We start from the raw sequence: 22151 nt of genomic DNA, 5'->3' as shown, positions 1-22151 counted from the left end.
TTTCCCCCCTTTTTTTGTAGAAGGGGCTGAATTTTCACTTATCTAAGATTTGAACCAGCTGCTAAGTCAATTCCAACAACATAATCTAAACAACATAAATATTCTGTTTAAAGTAATGTGGGAGAAAATTCAGAAAGCTTCGTTTTCCCCTAAGCAGTAAAGCCAACATACTCTATTTGGAGGCCATGGGTAGAAAGATCTGAGAAGACTATGAAAGAGATGGCGTTAAGGAAAGCCTCAGAGCGTCAGACTGATAGGACCTGGCATTTCAGAGGTGCTACTCCAAGCTAAAGGAAGGTAGTAAACAAAAGCCTAAAGTACGAAAGAAAAAGGAAAGGGTTAGGCAACCTGGTTGGCTGAAGTAGAAATACATATATACAAGGTAGCTCCTCCTGCCTCAGAGAAGTATCACAATTTAATCCTACCTATATAGACCCTAAAAACTAGGTATTTAGTACTTTAAAAAGCAGACTGTCTCTAATTGAAAAACATCCCTACAGAAATCTCTCAAACACATAAGGCACTAACCTATTTGGAGAGAGTAACTACTAGGGAACTCTGGAATCAGACATGGGTAGTCAGCCTCACTTCCCAAAGGCCTGAAACAGAATGCTGAGGATGAGAGCAGATACCTGGTTGAGGTTTGCAGTCACTGGAACAATTACCAATAGATGCGTTATTCCAATATTACAGACAGCTGTGATACAGGGTTAGCTTTGAAGATGTTTTACTAATTTGCAGTTTTAAATTTTCTGGCACTGTAAGTGTGGTGGGTGGAAGTGTGTCCCCCACAAAAAGATATGTCTGCATCCTAACTCCTAGTACCTATGAATGTGACCTTATTTGGAAATAAGGTCTTTGTAAATATAATTAAGTTAAGGCTCTCAAGATGAAATAATCCTGGATTTAAGGTGGGCCTTATATCCAACAACTAACAAGGAAAAACCTGTGAAGATTGACACAAACAAGGAAAAACCTGTGAAGATGGAGACAGAGACTAGAGTTACGCTGCCACAACCCAAGGTACGCCAGGAGCCTCAAGAAGCTGGAAGAGGAAAGATTCTCTCCCAGAGCCTTTGGAGGGAGCATGGTGCTGCCAACACCTTGATTTCAAAGTTCTGGCTTCCAGAACTGTGGAGGGAATAAATTTCTAACGTTTTAGGCCACTAAGTTTATGGTAATTTGTTGTGGCAGTCCTACAAATCTAACATAATAAGTTTAGCAATAATATTACTATATTTTGGTCTAATGCCATTTGAAAGTATTATAGCCTAATGCTGAGAAAATGCAGCTCCCATTTTTAGGGCCAACTCAGGCTATTTTTGCACAGCCTTACTGAAATATACATGTAATCCAGTGAAAAAGCCCAAAATGTAAGTGAACTGTGTAAATCTGTACTTTATTGCTATATAATACACATCATCCGTGGTACGTTAGGCCTGTTCAGATCACAGTCAAGATGCGCAATCTGCCCTCAATATTTTTTTCCCAAAGACAGAAGTGAGCAAGTGGATCTCTACAAGAGGACTTGTACTCACAAGCACCATGAAGTCACTTAGAATAGAGCAGCAGTCATTTTAGCACCACGTCCTGTTAATAATTATTGCTCTTGACCTCTACTACACAAACGTGTAGGCCTTCTTTATGAGCATTTCCAAAAACAAAATCAATAAACATTTCAAAAATTCTACTAGCCTCAGCCATACAGACATTTAAGTGGTAAAATATGTTACCTTTGCTAGCCACAGCAATCTTTTAAAAATGCATTCTCAACGCATGCCAACATCACTGATTATGACAAACAACAAAACAGTAAGAACAAAAAAACTCATATTAACTTCAAGCTCCATTAGAAACAGAAAGAAATACAATCAACGTTTACCAAACACAAAAGGACTATACCTGTATCTCTATATATAACTATACATGGGAAGATGCCTTTCCAACCTTACAAGTAACGCAAATGATGGAGGATACAAAGTCTTGGACAGCATCTGTCAGAGGATCTGTCAGCATTTCCTTTAACGAATTTATAAATTGACATAATAAATTCACTGACACTCAGCACATGGGATTAGGGTGCATTCTCATCTCAAAACCCACACTAGTGGGAAAACAAAAGTTCATATACAAAAATCCATCAGATTTATGGTATGTGAATTATATCTCAATAAAGCTGTTAAATGAGAAAAAACTGTCCATCAAAAAGTATATCTGGCTTTTCTAAAAAGAAAAAACTGAAAGTGTTCACGTTAACTCTTCTTGGATAACCAACACATTGTGAGAAGAATTAAAAGGAGGACCACCCCATGCTCAGGGTGAAAGCTGGCTTGGCTCCCACATCTGAGTACCGAACAAGAAGTCAGGCAAGGACAGGATAATACTGCGCGCACAGGACGTTTCAGCACAAGCCAGCTGAGCCACACAACACAAGTTAAAACTTCCAACCCTTATCAATAACTAGAACCACCTCAGATCAAGCCAAAGCCTCAGCCTTTTAAAAATTAAATTTTCTCCTTTAAGTCTTCACTGGCAAGAAGATGAAGTCAATAGAGGACTTATTTTGAAACTAGTAAGGCTTAAATCTTTGCTTCAGATCTAGATGATCAATTCCCAATCAATCAAAAGTTATCTTAGACTCACCATTTTGCACTTTTGAAGCTATTCTGGAAAAACTCAACTGAGCAGTAAAATTCTGAAATAGAAGCATCCTTCCTCTCCAAGTTCAAAGATTTCCCTGTGGTGCAGGACCCAAACTCTTAGCCACGCTCATTCCAAATTAAGAAACTCTCTTTCACCAAGCATGCATTGCTCGGAAACCATCTAATGGGGATGTTGATGGTGAGTGTTCATGCATTAAGCAAAAGGTTACAATAAATGACCGTTACGACTCAATACATTTATAAACCTTTCATTAGTTTCTCAAGGCAAAAAATGGAGGACCACATCAGTGGGAGTTCATGAAGTACGTCATTAAATGTTCCTGAGTATCCCAACACGTATTACAAATATGCCACAGAAAATTTAAAAAGCAATTAGTTTTTTAAATGAACAGCTTCTTTGGTATTTTAAACATTAAAAACACTCAAACAAATAAGCAAACAACCACCTTTCAGAAAGTGCCATTTCATTCCACACTATTAGGGATACTCCTCAAAATATACGGTGATTATTCAAATTATTTGAGCTCTATCTCATTCACCCACCACAGGCCTGTTACAAGTATTTGTTTATAGAGCATCAAGCAGTTGAAATAGAAGGGCAGAAGGGGACAGCTAAAACTAGAAAAAGAAAAAAAAAGTTAAGTATACATGCCATTTTAAGATTACATGGAAATGAGAAAGTATCTATAAGGTGACAGGAAACTGTGATTTAGTACATAAAACTGGAAAAAAAGGGATTTCCATAATCTGGGAACATATCAACAACAGGAAAAACAGTAAACGTTTATAGCTGTTCAACTCTCAACTCAAAGTCTAGGGGATTTTAGGTTTCTGCACTGGAATTAATCCAGTAGGACTGTGGCCATTAGATGGATTAAAACAGTTCTTGGAAAGGGTGGTGGGGCAGAGAGTATTAATTCGAACTGAGCCCAAATAATAACACAATTAGTACCCGTTTGTACTAGCATTTGCCTTTGTAGGACCTGCATCCTTTCCTTTCAAAGGCAAACTAATGATAAAAATGGTACCCACTGTCCCTTCAATCTAACACCAACACAGTGTTCCAATTCCTCAAAACTAAATGGATCACAAGCTCTTCCTTAACAATTCTGAGTGCACACGCGCGCACACACACACATACAAAATCAGTTTCTGATTAGATAAAATAACAATCAATTGTGCCCAGTGGCATGTTAGGTTAAATGAGACTGGAGTGCTCTATTAGACCATTTCCTGGTGCCACTAACGCAGCCAAATACTTCCTAGAAATCAATGAGTAGGTCTCAGTAAATAGTACTCCAAGTTTTCCCCAGCTCTTTGCCAACCAATACAAGTAAGACGTAGAAAAGAAATGTGGAAGATGAACAGTAAAATTATTTGAGATCTAGCAAAGAAAGCAAGAGAAACGTACAACTAATGTCTCTGTGCTTTGGATTAAGCCCAAGGAAGGAAGAGAAATCTGTTCTCGTAATTACAATTATCTAAAAACTGCAGGTTGGAATTGCTTTCTTAAATTCAGCCTCACAGAGCATTCTGAAAATAACCCAACATATATACCCACTATACCTCCAAAGCTGTGTCTCTCCCAATCTCTTAATATCTGAGGAAAAAGAGAATTAACAAAGAAATCTGGAATTCCTAAAGCAGCTGGTCAACAAAGGCCAGGGCCTTCAGCCTGGGTTGCATGCTCAAGGATCAACCTGCACCGGTCCTGGCACCTGGCAGCCCTTACCTGAATGTCCGTGTCCTTCACAGGCTCAAGAGGCTCAAAGGTGGTGGCTGCACTCAGACTCTCCAATCGCTGGGAAATGTGGGAGATGTCAAGTCCTCGAGACCCGAGGAGAACTGACCTATGAGGATACAGAGCAGGGAGAAAAAAGTAGGGTTAGGACATCTAGTACGCTTCATAAAATACTAAAGAGTATTTTTTATTCCTAACTTCCTATATACTGCCCAGACACTTCTATCTAGTTGTTTTATACGTTCCCATAAAGATTTATCACCCAGAATAACAGATACAACATTGCATTTGGTAGTAAGAGAGAAAATTCTGATCAAGCCTGAATTAGAGTAAGGAATTTATCCAGAATAAAATGATAATGTATCAATAAAATGACAGGCTAGACTGCTCCAAACATTTCATAGTAAAGAAAATCATGAGGTAGATGCTAGTCTCAATCCCCATTTCATAGATGGGGAACCAAGGCGCGAAGAGGTTAACCAATTTATCCAAAGTCACAGAGCCATGAAATGGCGGAGTCAGGTCATCAAGCTCCAGAACACAAACTACTAACCACCCTATAGTTACAGCATCAATAAAGACAGATATAGTGAACCACAAAATTTTAGAAGTTTCAGGAGCAATCTAGTCTAAACTTTACTCATTAGTTGAGGAATCTAATAGTCCAGGGCAATCAATGATTTGCGAAAGGCAGTCAAACCAGAATCCAAGGCCAGTTCTCCTCAAAAGCCAAGTACCACATGCAGTACCTCTGCAAGATCCCTCTCTGCTGCCTAGTTCAATAATCCAGGAGGCTGTCACCTGACTAATTAATGCTTTTGAAGACAGGCAGGAATAACACAGCTGGCTTTATTTCTACTCATCTGGGGCAACGTAACAATGGAAGAGTAAAAAGAAAAAAAACCACAGATTCTCACTAATATCTAGAACACTCTCTGGAAGAAAGAAACTTAGGAGAATTAGATTAATTGTTCAGATTGTTGCTTCTTTATTTCCATTCTACTAAGTACTACAGAAATAGATGATGTGCGCCCAGAGGGCTCCTCACTGTAGATTTTTGTCTCCTCCATGTAGACAGGTCAACTATGATGCCATCCCTGAGGCTTCCCCTCCAGGCTACCATGTCAAATAGATAATCTTGCCTCTTTTTTCTTACAATCCTCAATAGCTAGCTTTCTAATACAGTGGTTCCCACCCCTGGTTGCACATTAGAATCACCTAGGCAAATTTCCTCACAATGATCCTGACTGATGTTGGGTGAAGCCTGGAGCACGGGTATCAGTCTAACAGCCACCTTCCTTTTTTAATAACAGCGTTACTGACATGTTATTCACATACCATACAATTCACCCATTTAAAGAGCACAATTCAGTGGGTTTCAGTATACTCACAGAGTTGTACAACCATCACCACAATCAATTTTAGAACTTTTATCACACCCCAAAATAAACCCCCTACCCATCAGCAGTCACTCCCCATGTCCCTCCAAATCCCCCCTCAGCCCCTGGCAACCACTGATCTAACTTCCATCTCTATACGTTTCCCTATTCTGGACATTTCATACAAATAAATAATATAAGCTGTAGTCTTCTGTGTTAGGTTCTTTCACTTAGCAAAATGTTTTCAAGGTTCATCCATGTTGTAGCATGTATCAGTACTTCATTGCTTTTTATTATTGAATAGTATTCCATTATATGGATATGCCACATTTTATATTTATGAATGTATCCATCCATCAGTTGTTGGACATTTGGGTTGTTTCCACTTTTTGGCTATTATGAAAAACGCTGCCATGAGCATCATGTACAAGTTTCTGTGTGAACATATGTCTTCCTCTCTCTTGGGTATACACCTAAGAGTGGAGTAGCTAGATCGTATGGCAACTCTCTGTTTAACCTTTTGAAGAACTGCCAGACTGTTTTCCAAAGCAGCGACACCATTTTCCATACCCACAAGCAATGCACGTGGTTCCAATCTTTTCCACACCCTCGCCAATACTTATTACTGTTTTTATTACAGCCATCTTAGTAAGTCCCCCTTTTTGTTATTAGAGTGAAAAAAATTTAATACAAAATTAAAATAGTAAACCTCCTTGTACCCATTACCCAGCTTCAACAACTTGCGTGTCATAGCCAAACCCTGTTTCATCTACATCCCTACCTACTTTCCTCTCTCCACCACCCCGATTACTTCAAAGTAGATCCAAGATTATCTCCCCAGTTATTTCATAATTTTAAAATTTGTGTTTGTTTGAATGGCATACAAATAAGGTCTCTACTTGTGAATGCTTACTATGCCTCCTAAATCTCTCTTAATCTACAAATTGCCTCCATCTCTTTCTTCTTCTTATAATTTCTTTGTTAGAGGCTCTGGATTATTTGTCCTGTAAAGCAGTGCTACTCAAACTTGAAATGTACATGTGAATGACCTGGGAAGCTTGTTAAAACGCAGACTTCGATTGCGTAGGTCTGGGATGGGGCCTGAGATCCTCCACTTCTAAAAAGCTCATAGGTGATGCTTATGTTGTTGATCCATGGACTACCCTCAAAGTAGCAAGGATGCAGTTTCCCACATAACAGGTTTACTGATTGCATCTCCATGACGTCATTCCACACGTTCCTCTAGCTGCTTCTGTCCAACTTCCTGCAAATTGAATGTAAGCACTAAAGGTCTGATCAGATTCAGGTAGCATTATTTTTTTGGTTATATAACTTCAGATTTACACCAAGAGGTATGGAATGTCTGATGATCTCTTTTTGGAATGTTTGCAGACATTGATGATCATTGCTTGGATTCATTAATTCCTTAGAGGTTGCAAAATGGTGGTATTCTATCTTTATTAGCTGGAATATTTCCTTTCAGAGACACACTCTTCATCAACTATGTGATAACTCTGAATAATGAGTCATTCTCTAGAATCCTCCCAAGATGACTGATGAGTTTTGTTTTATTATCATTACGAACTCATGAATTTAAACATATTTGATGTATTTCAACCCAGTGCAGTTATTATCTTTATGATGCTCAAAGCATCTCCTCTTTGGCCAGTAGAAGCCTTGTGAAGTCGGTTTCTGAGTTCTTCCGCCATGACTCAAGCAGGCCTTCATAACTTCCTTGCTATCTGGTATGACAGGTGTTTCCTATTTATTTTATCCAGAACTGCCCGAGTCCTAGAATCAGCCAACTCTCCAAAGAGGCCGAGTTCCTTTTATTAAGAAATGGATTTTAGGGACCACTATCTGGGCACTAAGATTGCTCACTGTTAATTGTTTCTAGGCCTTTTCAAAAGGCAGAGCTAGAAATGGAGTTGTTACTTTTGTTTCAGTTTCCCTTAGATAAATTATCATGAATTCATACTGATCCTTCCAATTCAAAGTTAAAAACACAAGATTTTGGGTTAACCTCATAGATTTTCTATCTGTGTGTCCTTCCTCCCACACTGAAAGTCCCACTTCTCAGCATCACCACCAAAACTACTTACTTGCTTTATCCTACACTATACACACAACAGTCTCAAAACAGGAGTTAACAACCGCTGCATCAACAACATGATTACCGAAGACAGATTAACACATTACTTGGAACTATTCCTCTCTGTGTGGTTATGTGACCAACTGGATAAGTATTTATTTTCCCTTTTATAAATTTAATTTTATTTTATAATTATATAAAGTATTTCCACAATTCCAAAGTCAAATCTATAAAAAAAGTCTCTGTCTTCTACACCTTATTCCCTCCCTCTTCCTACAGGCAACCTTTTGGTTATTTATCTTTCATATTAATTGTACCTTTTTATTTTCTGTATTTGATGCTTTGACATCTGGGACCTTGCTGACACTTGCCCCTCCCTGGGTCAGCTAATTCCTAGAGGCCTGCAAGTGCCTATTTCACAGGCAAACCAATCAATCCAGAGCCCATAACCCAACCACCTCCTTTACTGGGCCGCTGTCTCCTGCCCTTATCATCCCAGGGCTAGGTACCAGACACCTAGAGCCAGGACCGGTACCCCCAGAACCCGCTGAGGTTATTGCTAACTAGCCAGTCCCAAGCCTGCCACCCTGCCTTGCCTTGTCTTCCTGCAGAAACCACAATAAAGGCTTATGCCCACTTTTTCCCCTTCTCCCTCTGCCTCCTGACTGACCCCAGTGCTTCCCTATGTGGCCCTCCATGGCATGTCCTGACTCTTGTTTCTAGAGAACTGTGACAGTCATTTCCAGGTCCATGTGTCTTATCATACCTGATTAAAGCAAATCCTAGGTACTTTTATTTATTTATTTTTTTGATGAGGAAGATTACCCCTGAGCTAACATCCGTTGCCAATCCTCCTCTTTTTTTGCTTGAGGAAGATTAGCCCTGAGCTAACGTCTGTGCCAATCCTCTTCTATTTTTTGTATATAGGATGCCTCCACAGCATCGCTGATGAGTGAAGTAGGCCCATGCCCAGGATCCAAACCCACAAACCTAAGCCGCTGAAGCGGAGCATGCAGAGCCTTAACCACTCCTTCCATGGGGCTGGCCTCCCAGCTACTTTTAAAACTCATTTCTTCTTTTTTTTATTATCAGATAGGTATATACATTTGTGTCACCTGCTCTTTTAAAACAGCTTTACCGAGGATATAATTCATGTACTACAATTATACACATTTAAAGTGTATAATTCAGTAGTTTCTATTTAGAGTTGTACAATTATCACTACAACTGATTTTAGAACATTTTTATCACCCCAAAAAGAAACGCCCTACCTATCCATCAGCAGTCGCTCTAACCTAACCTACCAACTCCCTAGGCAACCAATAATCTACTTTCTGTTTCTATAGATCTGCCTTTCTGGACACTGCACATAATGAAACTATACAACATGTAGCCTTTCTTAACTAGCTTCTTTCACTCAGCATGTTTTCAAGGTTCATCCATGTTGGAGCATGTATTAGTAGTTTACTCTTTTTTATTGCCAAATACTATTCCATTACACAGATACGCCACATTTTATTTATCAATTCATCAGTTTTCAGACATAATCACTTTTTGGTGACTATCAATAATGCTGCTGTGAAGACTCGTACAAGCTTCTGTGTGGACAACTGTTTTCATTTCTCTTGGGTATCCACGTGGGAGTGGAGCTGCTGAGTCACATGGTAACTCCACACTTCACCTTGTGGGGAACTGCTGGACTGTTCACCAAAGCGGCCGCACCCCTTTACATTCCCACCACCAGTCTACGAGGGTTTCAATTCTTTCCACATCCTCACCACCACTTGTTATCTGTCTTTTTGATTACGGCTATCCTAGTGAACCTGAAGGAGTATCTCGCTGAGGTTTTCATTCACATTTCACTGACGGCCAGTGGTTTAGGCCATCCTTTCATGTGCTTATTGGACATTTATGTATCTCCTTTGGAGAAATGTCTATTCAGATCTTTTGCTCATTTAAAAATTGGGTTGTCTTTTTATTATTGAGTTCTAAGAGCTTTTTACATATTCTAGATAAATCCCTTATTAGGTCTATAGCTTTTTAATTTTGATGAAGTTCAACTTATCTATTTTTGATTCTTTTGGTTTCATATCTAAGAAGGCTCTGCCTAACCTAAGGTCAGGAAGATTTACACTTGTGTTTTCTCCTAAAAGTTTTAAAGTTTTAGCTCTTAGATTTAGGTCTGTAATCCATCTGGAGTTGATTTTTGTGTATGGCATGAGGTAGGTGTCCAATTTTATTCTTTTGCATGTAGATATCCAGTTGTCTCAGCATCATTTGTTGAAAAGACTACTCTTTCCCATTGAATGCTCTTGGCACTCTTGTTGAAAATCAGTTAATCACAGACACATGGCTTTATTTCTGGACTCATAATTCTATTCAATTGACCTGTATGTCTTCTGTATGCCAATTCCATAGTCTTGATTATATTGTAGCTTTGTAGTAAGTTTTGAAATTGGAAGTGTGAGTCTTATAACTTTCTTCTGGTTTTAAAGATTGTTTTGGCCATTCTAGGTTTCCTGCATTTCTATATGGATTTTAGGATCAGTTTGCCAATTTCTGAAAAAAGTCCAGCTGGAATTTCGACAGGGATTGCACTAAATCTGCAGATCAATTTGGGAAGAATTAACATCTTAATAATATTAACTCTTCTAATCCATGAACCTGGGATATCTTTCACCTGCTTTCTTAAATAAATGATAGGGTACTATACTCTTCTCTCCAGCTTGTATTTTTTATTTTACTAACAATATGTCCTGGAGTCACTCCACGGCAGTGTGTCTTCTCATTCCTTTGTACTACTGAAGGCACTTCACTATACAGACCTACCACATTTATTCAACAGTCCCCTGCTGATGGATGTTTGAGTTGTTTCCAATTTTTACTATTACAAATAATGCTGCAATGAATATTCTCATGTGCACTCTTTTCATACTTTTGCCAATTTATCTTTGGGATAGATCCTGGGAAGTGGGACTGCTGGGTCCAGAGTAAAATTCACTAAATATTGCCAAACTCTGTCCCATGGGCACTATGTCTCCACCAATAATATGTCAGAATGTACCCAGTGCTCAGGCGATTTTAAGGTGTACCAGGGTTGAGAACCTTGGAATTAAAAAAAACTAGCTATCAGAATTATTAGAAAAGTCATTTAAGTGGGTGGCGCCTGGAGGAACTGTGCAGTACATGGCTTGTGCAGTGCAAATGCAGAAGCCCTGATTGGGGGAGGTGGAGGGAGGACTGAAGGAGGAGAGGCAGGGAATCTAAGGTAGGGATGGTTTTACAAATAAAGGCCGTGCCAGAAACTTTCAGCTTCTAAGGGTGGGAAAATCCAAAGGCTCCCTGCCCTCTATCTCTCCCAATTTCCTTAAGCCAGCAGCTTCTCCTGAGCAGAAAGCCACAGAGGCTGGAGTCAAACCCTCCAGGCCCAGGAGAGTTAGGAGGACAAAAGCTGTGCTCAGGATACATGGGGAGCAGAAAAAGTCAGGAGGTCTGGGCTAGCTCCACCTGGCACTTACCGACTGTGGAACGTAGAGAAAAATCCTACCTCTCACCTCTCAGGCTTGTGAAGACCAGTCAAGAGAATACCTGCGACAATCCTTTGGGAACTGAAAAGTGCCATATGAATATGAGAGATTCTTACTGACCAAGCTGGATTTGAACTCTGACGTGATCACTTGCTACCCGAGCTTCCTCAATTATAAAATGGAGATAATAACACTTATTTCACAGAGTTCTTTCAAGAAGAAAGTATGTAATGCATTTAAAGTATTTGGCACATTGCCTGACAAACAGTAAGTGCTTAAAAAGGTAGGTTAGTAGTATTATCACAAGTAAAGTTATAATTTGCTGTGTAACTTTGGGCAAATAAATGTTAGCATATGCTTTGCATGAATATGGAGAAAAGCATGAAATAAGCAAATTAATAACACTGGTTACTTTGCAGGGTAAAGTTAGGGAGAGAGAGCGAGTGGCTTTTTCTTTGTATACTTCTAGGTTGTTTGGCTTCTGAGTTGAATGGAAAAATCCAATGAGACATCTCTGATGGGAAAAGAGGGGGATGCAGTTGATGATGGGTACCCAGGGAGGGCTTCACAGCTACTGATAATATTCTCTCTCTTAACTGTGCAATGTGTACAGGGGTATTCATTCATTTTATTATTTACACCAGGAGTCAGCAAACTTATTCTGTAAAAGGCAGACGGTAAATATTTCAGGTTTTACAGGCCATACGGTCTCTGTCATAACTACTCAACTCTGCTATTGTAGCACAAAAGCAGCACAGACAATACATAAACGAGGAAGCGTGGCTGTGTTCCAATAAAACTTTCACAGGCGGCAGGCTGGATTTGGCTCACAGGTCATAGTCTGCCAATCCCCGATTTACACCTTTATATATGTTACGCACATTGTTCTTTACGTGTGAATAAATTTAAAAATATCAAACATGCACATGCAAAAAAGCTATCAAATCTGTCCCCTAAAATGAAAAATCCAACAAAGTATATTTAAACAAATGAATTCAGCAAAGAACAATTCAATTTTAAATCTACAATCTAATCTTAACTAAAATCCTAAAGACAAAATTTTCTTTCAAAATTTATTTCATGTAAGAAAATTTTTCCTACTCAGTTCTCTCCTCTGCCCTCACCCTGTACTAAAATATTCACATCACACTTTATGTCTCTGCCTATCAAGAAGATGGAAAAATACAGGCATCAGCCCTTTGGTTTCTTTTTAAGCGTCTGCCCCACCCTATACCCATTCTTTCAATGTTCAAACTTCCTCCTCCCTAAAATAATGAATTTAAGGTAGAAAGAGAAGAGGAAGAATGGAAATTTACAAGAAAGAGAGCATGACTGATAATTGTTACCAAGAAAACATTTTCCCTCTTTGCTCTTAATAGGCTGTAAAGCTGATGCAATTAAATTATAACTATAGCAACTCAGCTGGCATCATGGTCCTTTCGCTCCAGCAGCATCCTTGCACACCAGCACAGAACCTGCATGCTCAAGACTGGGGCTAACAGCAGGCAGCCAGAAGCAGCAGGAAGGAGCCTGCAGGGAGGCCAAATTAGCAGAAACGTCTAGAGGCTGGTTGGAGTGCTGGGGAACACTGTATGGGAGCAGTTGGCTGCATTTAGGTACAAGACTGGATAGTAAAAAAATCCCTGCCAAGGTTCCCCTGACTTGCCTTTACCAATACCAAGAGAACCAAAACTCACTAGTATTTTCAAAAACAAAGTTCTAGGGAGGCCTACAGAAGAATTTCCACAACATCCTTACTGACTCAGCAGAGCAGCCAAAACATTCAGCTCTCAAGATTGGTTGGGAAAAGAATACAGCCCCTCTACTCACTCCTGAGACATTTATTACGTACCCCAAACAACGTCCCCACATCAATACCAGCACTTACATCTTTCTCAAATTCAAGGAGCGAAAACTGAGCAGATGACTGACAATTTCCCACATCTCTCACACAGAATCTCAGTCACTTTCCAGACCCACCCAAGTCACAAGTAACAGCACCCCTCCATCCTTCCATGACACGAGTATGTGCTCTGGAGTCAGCCTTGCTGGGTTTGAATCTTGCTCACCGGTCACCAGCTGTGTGAGCTGAGAGTTACCTGCCCTCTCCGAGCCTTAGCTCCTCAACTGGAATACGGTACAATAGTCCTAATATTCGCTGTGAGGATTAAACAAAATCTTACGTCTAGCCAAGTTTCTGATGCACAGTAAGTCATTGGTAAATCACGTTTCTTATAGAAAGCAGCAAGGTTTTTTTTCCTGCCTCCCAAATTATAAGCTTCTTGAAGGCAAGGGCCATGTCTAACTCATGGTGGTAGCCCCAAAGATGGCCTAGGCCTAGCACAGTGGGGACTCTAAACACATGTCTGTGGATTCAACAGCCCAATCGATCCCATGTGGCAGCAGCAGCCACTGGCCGGCCAGTCAGTCAGCACCTTGCTCCATCTGCACTCTCTTGGAGCTCGCCCCTTTCCTGTTCTACAATCAACTGGCAGGTCCTGCACTTCCAAGGGCTTTCAGAGGAAGCCTTCAGGGTCAGTGACAATAAGCAGACAGAATCACTCCTCACTAGAACGGCTTCTCGTCACTAACTGCTCATCAATTCTTCCAAGTGCTTTTAAAACCTCTGCTCATACTGAGTGCTCTCTGGCCTTGGGAACATCAGTGTGGCTCATATTTACTAAGATGCTTACAGGACCCATTTATGACCCAACAGTCAGTGAACCCAAGCAGGCACTACCGTGATGGCTTCCTGCATGACAAAGCTCTTTGCCCTTTTCTACCCTGATCATCTCCGCCTGTGATAGGGGCTCTCAGCTTGGTCAGGCAGACAGGCCAAAAAACCCAAGAGGCAGGGAGACAAAGCAAGGCTGCTGACTTGTTTACAAAACCTCTCTGAGTTCCTGAGAATCTGGCTTGTGTCTGTCATTTACAGACTGCATTAAAACTCGAGGCAGGAAAGAAGAAACGGATCCTGCCCCCAAGCCACCCAGTACCAATGCTGCCTCCCCACCAGTACTCACGCCTTGACATCTGCTGTCTCCTGGGACGTGCGTGTGAGGGTACGGGAACGCAGGCGCTCGCCCGCCTGCTGGATCTCCTGTAGGTTCCGTTCCACATGGGGAAGCTCTGAGATGCCCTCGGTCTCAGCGGCAAGCTGTTCAGCTTGCTGAAGGAGCTCACCAAACCCCTCAGTATCCATTGGAGATGCAGATACTAGATGGGGGAGAAAAAAGAAGAGACCTAAATCAAGGGAAAGACAGCATTGAAACACTGCCTGAATCTGTTACAAGATTAACGAAACACTAGGACTTTTTGTAAACAGACAAGGAGACAGCTCATCAACAAGCAGGATTTGTTCCTGAACATAACCCAAGAACAGGTCTGAGAGAGAAAATGAGTCAAACTGTGAAGAAACAGATCATTTCTGTGCAACTGGCAGCCCCAAGATTGATTCCTGCCACCAGAACAAATGCAAAGATGTTAAGCCACAGACCAGAACTCCTGCCTCCTTCCACAGACTCAAAGCCGACAAGGAAATGGAAGCCACTGCGGCAACCTCTGAGAGGCTCAGAGAACCACCACCCCGCACCTCCTCGCCCTCCACTTGTCTTAGAAAAACACCACTACCCACAGAGGGCTGGGCAATTTATAAGGCCCTTATCTTACACGATTCTCAACACTCTGTCAGGCTCCTGAGCAGACAGACAAGCAACTCTAGTCCATGGAGCTCAGTTCCGCTCCCAGAATACTCTCAGCTGCAATGTGGCTGAAGCAAGACCAGAAGAACACAGGTCTTCTGACTAATCCCGTGGTTTTCTCACACACCTGATCCTTCACTAACATAAAAGACAGTCTTAAAATTCATGTCCAACTCTCCATTCACAGGTTCTTTAGCTTACAAGGTTACTGAGAGCAGAGATCCATGTCTGCTTATTATATATGACATTCAGACCAGCAGACTTAATTGTTACTATACCTTTTGATTTTAGAACTACCATTGCTACTAATTACCACTGCTAATATAAATAGGAGTTGGCTTCTAGACCATGATTGTTATTAGCAAGACCACCCATTTCTCCAACAATTGACAGAAAAGCCTTATGAACAGTGTTGATATTTAATGGATATTACACATTTGTGAATCTTATATATATAGTACCATCCTTGTATAAGGTTCTTGACCAGAATGTTTTTAACTCCTACCACTATTTAAATCAACAGAAGATAAACAATATCATGATCATTACCAACAAAAATTATATTGCTAAAAGGTTAACAAACTTATAATTTAAAAGAAAACAAAATTGTTTAAATAGGAGCTCTTGTTGATTATACTTTTCTTCTTTGTTTTAAATCCACGGTTTCTATTGCACTTTTGAAATCCCCTAGTCTAGAATTGTAGTTACAATGTTAATGTAACATACAATTATATCTCAGCTATGAAGCACAGGTCAATGTTGAAAGGGCATGGTTACCACCATAAATCCACAGCAGGAGAATAAGGACTTTTTTAAATGAACATTAAAGGACATTAACTTTAAAGGCAAGGGCACAAGGTTAAAACAAAAATAGCTCAGGTGGAGTAAACATGAAAACACTTTGGTATTGTTTATGAAGCACCAAGCTGACTTTCACCTTTAGACAAAAAGTCATATACAAAGTAACTCTTTACCTAAAGTTTCTAGATAATCATTGTCATTTTTTTTGACCCAACAGTATCAGGCTATAACTGGCAATCTCCACCTGTGGGAAAATGGGGATGGCAGAAGGGGAAGGCATTCTCAGGGTCAGAAGAAGAAACAGAAGAGGATTTTTAAACAACGTTCCTGCCTAACGGAAAAATGTTCTTTCTAAGAAACCTATGTCAGAGTCAACGACATTCTATGAACTACCAAAAACACGGTGACCCACCAGAAAGAGGAAAGAAAATATGCTGCCTCTTCCTCCCATTTTTACTCTAAGATAAAATAATTTGTCTAACAACAGCCAAGGAGAAGGAAATACTTTTTTTCTTTCAGAAGGAAAATCTTGGCACTCCCTGAATAAAGTGAATAAAACAAAACTTTACGTTTAAAAAAAGAAAAAAGAAATACATCTAACATTTCATGTCCATGTCAGACAAATTCAGACAAAGGAAACATTCAACTTCTCAAATGACCCATCCATACAAATATGTAGAGTGATGGATTTGAGTATAAGTAATAAATGCAAAATAAAAGTACGATTTACTTAATATGGTCCAATAAATAAGATTTTGGTGGGGGCGGGGGGAGGAAGATTAGCCCTGAGCTAATATCTGCTGCCAATCCTCCTCTTTTTGTTGAGGAAGACTGGCCCTGAGCTAACATCGTGCCCATCCTCCTCTACTTTATATGTGGGACACCTACCACAGCATGGCGTGCCAAGCGGTGCCACGTCCGCACCCAGGATCTGAACCGGCAAACTCTAGGCTGCCAAACCAGAACATGCACACTTAACCGCTGCGCCACCAGGCCGGCCCAAATAAGATTTTTTAAAGTTAATTAAATAGAATTATTTTGATCATGGTGAAACAAAGGCTGAAACTCTAAACAATATCCTAAAATTAATATGCCCAAAACTGAACTCCAACCTTGTCTACAAAGGCCACATCAGTGTGGAGACTCAGTGGCTTGGACCAAAATCCTTGAAGGCCTCACACCCTACATCCAATTGGCCAACAAAGCCTTTCAAATCTACCTTCAAAATGCACCCAGAATCTACCTCCGCTCACCCGAGTCCCCATCACATCTTCCCTGGCCTCCCTGCTTCGGCCCTTGCCTTCTACAGTCTATTGTCCACCCCGCAACCAGAAATCCTTTAGAAGTCAGATCACATCCCTCTGCTTACACCTCCTGTACAGAGTGAAGCCCTACAGAAGCGGCCCATCTCCCCTAACCTCCCCGACTCATCTCCAGCCCTGTCCTCCTTCCCTCCTGGGCTCCGGCCACCCTGGAGCCTCCTTGCTAGTCCCTCAGTGGGTCACGCATATTCCTGCCCTCGAGCCTTCGTACTCCCTGTTTCCTCTACCTGGAACACTCCTCTCCCAGATACGCTCATGGCTGATTCCCTCTCTCTCTGTTTCAGCTAAAGTGTCACCTTGCCTTTGACGCCAACCTAGAATAAACTATTTCAGAGTGCAACCTGCAACCACTCCAGCACTCCCTCATTTCCCTTACTGTCTGTCACCCCACTAGAATGCCAGCTGGACAAGGACAGGGCCGGTTGTCTGTTTTGTTCACTGACATACCCCAAGCTCCTAGAACAGTGTTTGGCACATAGTAGGTGCTCATTTGTTGAATGTCTAGGAGGAGTTTTATTCTTCCATTTGTGGAGAGTCTGTTCTTGAAGGCTTCCTGCGCTCCCTGCCAAATCGGCACCCACTGGCAAGCAAAGACCAGAGCAAAAACATTCCCTTCCGACTACCAACTGATACTTAACATTTCTGAGGCTGCATGGCATAAGGCGGCGACAGTATAAATGGCATGAATTCAGATCACACTTGGTCCAGACTAGTGCTTTCCCTCTAAATACCCAGACAAAAACCAGTGGTATTTTAGAAAAAATAGTTCAGTTTTTTGGTGAGCAGAATTCCAAACCAAAAGAATAAATATACATACAGAAGACCATATTCTATTGTATAGAACAGAACAGCACAGAATTTTGCTATACAACATCAGAGCAGAAAATAAGCTTGTTCCATGTCTGTCTGAGAGATATGTATATAACACTATATTTGGGAAAAACTAGATTTGCATTATAACTCAACCAGTGGAAACTGATTTACAAAAAAGTTATTAAAGTTTCCAAATCTACACTTTGATACAGTCTACACTTCAGATATATTTCATTAAAATTTTTAAATTTATGGTTAATTTCAGAAATTTAAAGGACAATTTTTATCCATTCTGCAAAATAAACGTCAACTTAGCCATATAATATAGATGTTAAACCAACCATCAATTTTGACCCAAGATACTAAGAACTGATCATGAAAATAACCTCACTAGCTCTATCCAATAGAGAGAACTAAAATGTTTGGAGGTGGGGCAGCGGGAATGAAGTTCAAGCTTTGTGCTGAGAAAATCTAGCCAGGACACACTGAGAGACTGGATGCCAGCTGCACCCTTGGGGAGCTATGGGGAGAGAGCCAGGAAGAAGCCGCATAGAAAACCCACAGAGGCAGGATGTGGAACAGCCAATACAGCAACCTGCGGCTGGATGGGACAAGGCCAGCAAGGACAGACTCACAGCACTAGGGCTCCTCTCTGTCCGCAATGACTCGGAACCCGACTGTGAGAGGCCTTTGGAAACACCGACAGGTGCTTCAGAGAGCACTGCAGGGGACCAGGGCCCTGAGCAACAAACTGCTCTCCCACGCCACTTGGCAGAAGTCCGACTGAGCTTCCACAGACCTCCTCAACCACCCAGGCAACCGAGAACTTAAAGTGAAGGGCAAACTTACCACTGCTGTAGGAAGGTAGGACTGGTAACCCTTGCGGGGGGAAGACAGAAGGGAGGCTTGTGAGGGGGCTGGTAATTTTCTGTTTTTGATCTGGGTGTTGCTTAACGGTGTATTCACTTTGAGAAAATTCACTGAGCCAGACACACGATTTGTGCACTTCTCTGATTGTGATCACAATTCAATAAAAGTTATCCCCAAAACAAAGGACAATGACCCATTGTTTTCCAGATGCTGCAGCAGGACACCTCTGCTTTGTTAGAAATAAGGAATGCTCTTAGTAGGAAATTTCCATGATCCAGATCCCTTCACCACACCTAAAGGATGCTGAGAAAATTAACTAGGGGAAAAAGTCCACAGTTTTAGAGAGACAGCTCCTACCTAGAGCTAAAACCAAGGGCTGGGCAGACTTCCATTTCCTCAAATTAGTCAGCATCATTCAGTGTCCAAAAAAATGCCCCCTCCAGGCAATAAACATTCTCAAATAAGATTTTTTAAAATCTCCAAATTGCATTCAGGATGAAATGAACTAAATAAAAAGGCAGAACAAAAATACATCAAATAATTTTGGTTCACTTGCTATTAACAGGTGTGTTAATTACGAAAAGTATGGTCATTTTCACATTCTCAACATAACCATGTTAAATATTTAATCAAGCCAGAAGACAGTAGTGTAGTATAATAAGAAATATATTTGGTCTTTGTCCCCACTTCCTGGCACAAAGCTCCTAAAACCCTTGGAAGGTGCTGAGGTTAGGAATCTTGTGTAACCTCCAAAGAGGCCCCTTTGAGCACACCTGAGTTTATGCTAATGAGGGGACTTGGTGGGGGGCGGGGGTTGACAGCCTTAGGATGGGACTGGTCACCAGAAAGATCAAGTGATTAGAGGGTTGGAACTTTCAGCCCCACTCACTGACCTCTGGGAGGGGGAAGGAGGGGCTGCAGGTTAAGCTCCATAAAAACTCTTGAACAATGAGATTTGATGAACTTCCGGGTTAGCCGATGCACTCACATGATGGGAGGGTGGCACATCTCAGCTCCATGGGAACAGAAGCTCCTGCACTCAGGACCCTTCCAGAACCTGCCCTATGTACCTCTTAATCTGGCTGTGCATCTGTATCCTTTATAATAAACTGGTAAATGTAAAGTAAATGTTTCTCTTGACCTCTGTGAGCTGCTCTAGCAAATTAATCAAACTCGAGGAGGGGGTTGTGGACACCTCCCATCTATGGCCAGTTGATCAGTAGCACAGGTAACAACCCGGAATTGCAATTGGTGTCTGAAGGGGCAGGTGGAGGGGGGGTGTCTTGTGGGACTGAGCCCTTAACCTGTGGGATCTGACGCTATCTCCAGGTAGATAGTGTCAGAACTGAGTTAAATAGCAGGACACAGAGTGAGGGGCCAGAGCATCCAATAGCTTGATGTGTGGAAAACCCATATACCTGGTGTCAGAAGGGAAGCAGTGTTGTAGCAGAGTAGTGTGAGAGAAAAGGAAACAGAGGAGGGTATTCATCCCCTACAAGTAGATACTGAAATACTCAAACTGCTCAGCACTTCTAGACCATTTTAAATCAGTATTCTCAGAGTGGCCCCTTTAGGATTTTGCAGGTGATCTGATTCTTAATCTCTTAGAATAGTCATGCTTATTGTATTAAAATGTCTATACATCTGTTTTCTGGTATTAATTATTAGTTCATTAGTTTCTTTTCTCTCAAACTATCAGCCACAAGTAGAATACGTCTTTTCACCTGTCCAGGGCTTTGCGGACTCCCAAGTTGGGGACAATGAGTGCTTTAAAGATCCCTGGGTCATCCCAGAAATGGCTGCTACTCACTAGTCTTCTTGACCTAAGCCTATGTTACTTCCAGGGTATACTCCCCAAAATTAGCACCTCCAGGGCCTCAAAGCTGACAGAAAACAAAGGAAAGTATGAAAGAGCCTCACAGCCATCCATCCTAGACCTGTCTACCCAACTCTCTTTCCCAGTTTCTAGTCTTTTAGAGTGGGCAAGGGCCAGACAGTGAATATTTTGGGCCTACGGGCCAGTCTCTGTCACAACTACTCAACTCTGCTTGAAAGTGGAAAATATGTAAACAAATGAGCATGGCTGCACTTCAATAAAACTTTAATCATGGCCACTCAAATTTGAATTTCATATAATTTTCATGTGTCATAAAATATTCTCCTTTGGATTTTTTCCCAATGATTTAAAGATGTAAAAAAACAGTTTATTTGGCCCACAGGTCAGAGTCTGCCAACTCCTAGTTTGCCTAGGGTATCTGAGCTAAACCTGGTAAGTAAATCCTGGTCCAGCGCTTACCAAGCTATGCGCCCCTGGCCCAAGCTACCCTCAGGAGGCCTGGGCAGTGAAAAGAGTTAGAAAGATGAAACAAGTGACACAATAAGTCTGTTGTCATTCCCCTTCCCACTTTAAGTGATTTACATGGAGAATATATTTAGGGGAAGGAATGTGTTTTGTAAATGACAAAATCCGTCCAGTAAATGTTCTTTTGACCTAAGGCACAGAATGCTAGAGGGAACCCACTGCCCTTTCCAAGTACAAGGCAACATATTACACCCACGCAAATTTTTCCTTCTTCTTATCACCCACAATCCAAACAGCCCAGTTATCCAAGAAACACAAGGGCTGACAGAGATGGAAGGATAAAAACAAGGCCATTTGTTGTTTCTTCAGTGTTGAAGGACCCTCTCTCGATTCACCAACTTGCACGGGGAGATCGCACCACTACTTTCCTTGCAGAATTTCGATATACTCAAAGAATACCTATTACCACTGTGGAATTCTAATTTTACCACATACTCAAATACTATCTCTTTCAACTACGAAGATCCTGCAATCTAACAAATTGCACATTTAGCACTGCTAAATTTTTTTGGATGCTGTCGAGGGGAAGTTTTATATACATTAGAGAAAATAAATGATGCTGCTACTTACACCCTTTTTCTTCAAAATGTACAACTAATAATGTTATTCCTTTTTGCAATTATTTTTAAAAGTTTTAATGTGACAGTAAAATAAATCCAAAAAAAATTTTAAACAGAATGAGTAAACAGGAGAAGACTGAACTTTGAACCCACACATCTGGTTTGAATCTAGAATGTTCACTTACTAGCTGAAGGTGGGTCGATTTACCCCTAGAATAAAATCCAAATCTCTCTTCTCAATTCCCTCATCTATAAAAAGGAGATGATAATTCCCACCTACTTCAAGAGGCTGATGATACACAGAAAGCATTTTATAAACT

At 41.0% G+C, this 22151-nt stretch overlaps 1 protein-coding gene across 4 annotated transcripts in view; it reads right to left on the bottom strand.

Moving 5' to 3' along the window:
• NUP93 (nucleoporin 93) overlaps positions 1 to 22151 on the bottom strand; it is a 102318-nt gene that overhangs the window by 70330 nt on the left and 9837 nt on the right. For all 4 annotated transcript variants that reach the window (XM_023637025.2, XM_070261832.1, XM_023637027.2 and 1 more), the window contains exons 2-3: positions 14426 to 14618; positions 4396 to 4513 (exon numbers count right to left, since the gene is read on the bottom strand). In XM_023637025.2, coding sequence (XP_023492793.1) covers positions 4396 to 4513; positions 14426 to 14604 — 297 coding nt within the window. In that variant the 5' untranslated portion in view covers positions 14605 to 14618. The remainder of the gene's footprint in view (positions 1 to 4395; positions 4514 to 14425; positions 14619 to 22151) is intronic.

The sequence above is a fragment of the Equus caballus genome, chromosome 3 (assembly GCF_041296265.1).
Source record: "Equus caballus isolate H_3958 breed thoroughbred chromosome 3, TB-T2T, whole genome shotgun sequence".
NCBI classification, from domain to species: Eukaryota; Metazoa; Chordata; class Mammalia; order Perissodactyla; family Equidae; genus Equus; species Equus caballus.
Note: the sequence above shows the minus strand (reverse complement) of the source record. Positions and strands in the feature narration are given on the sequence as shown.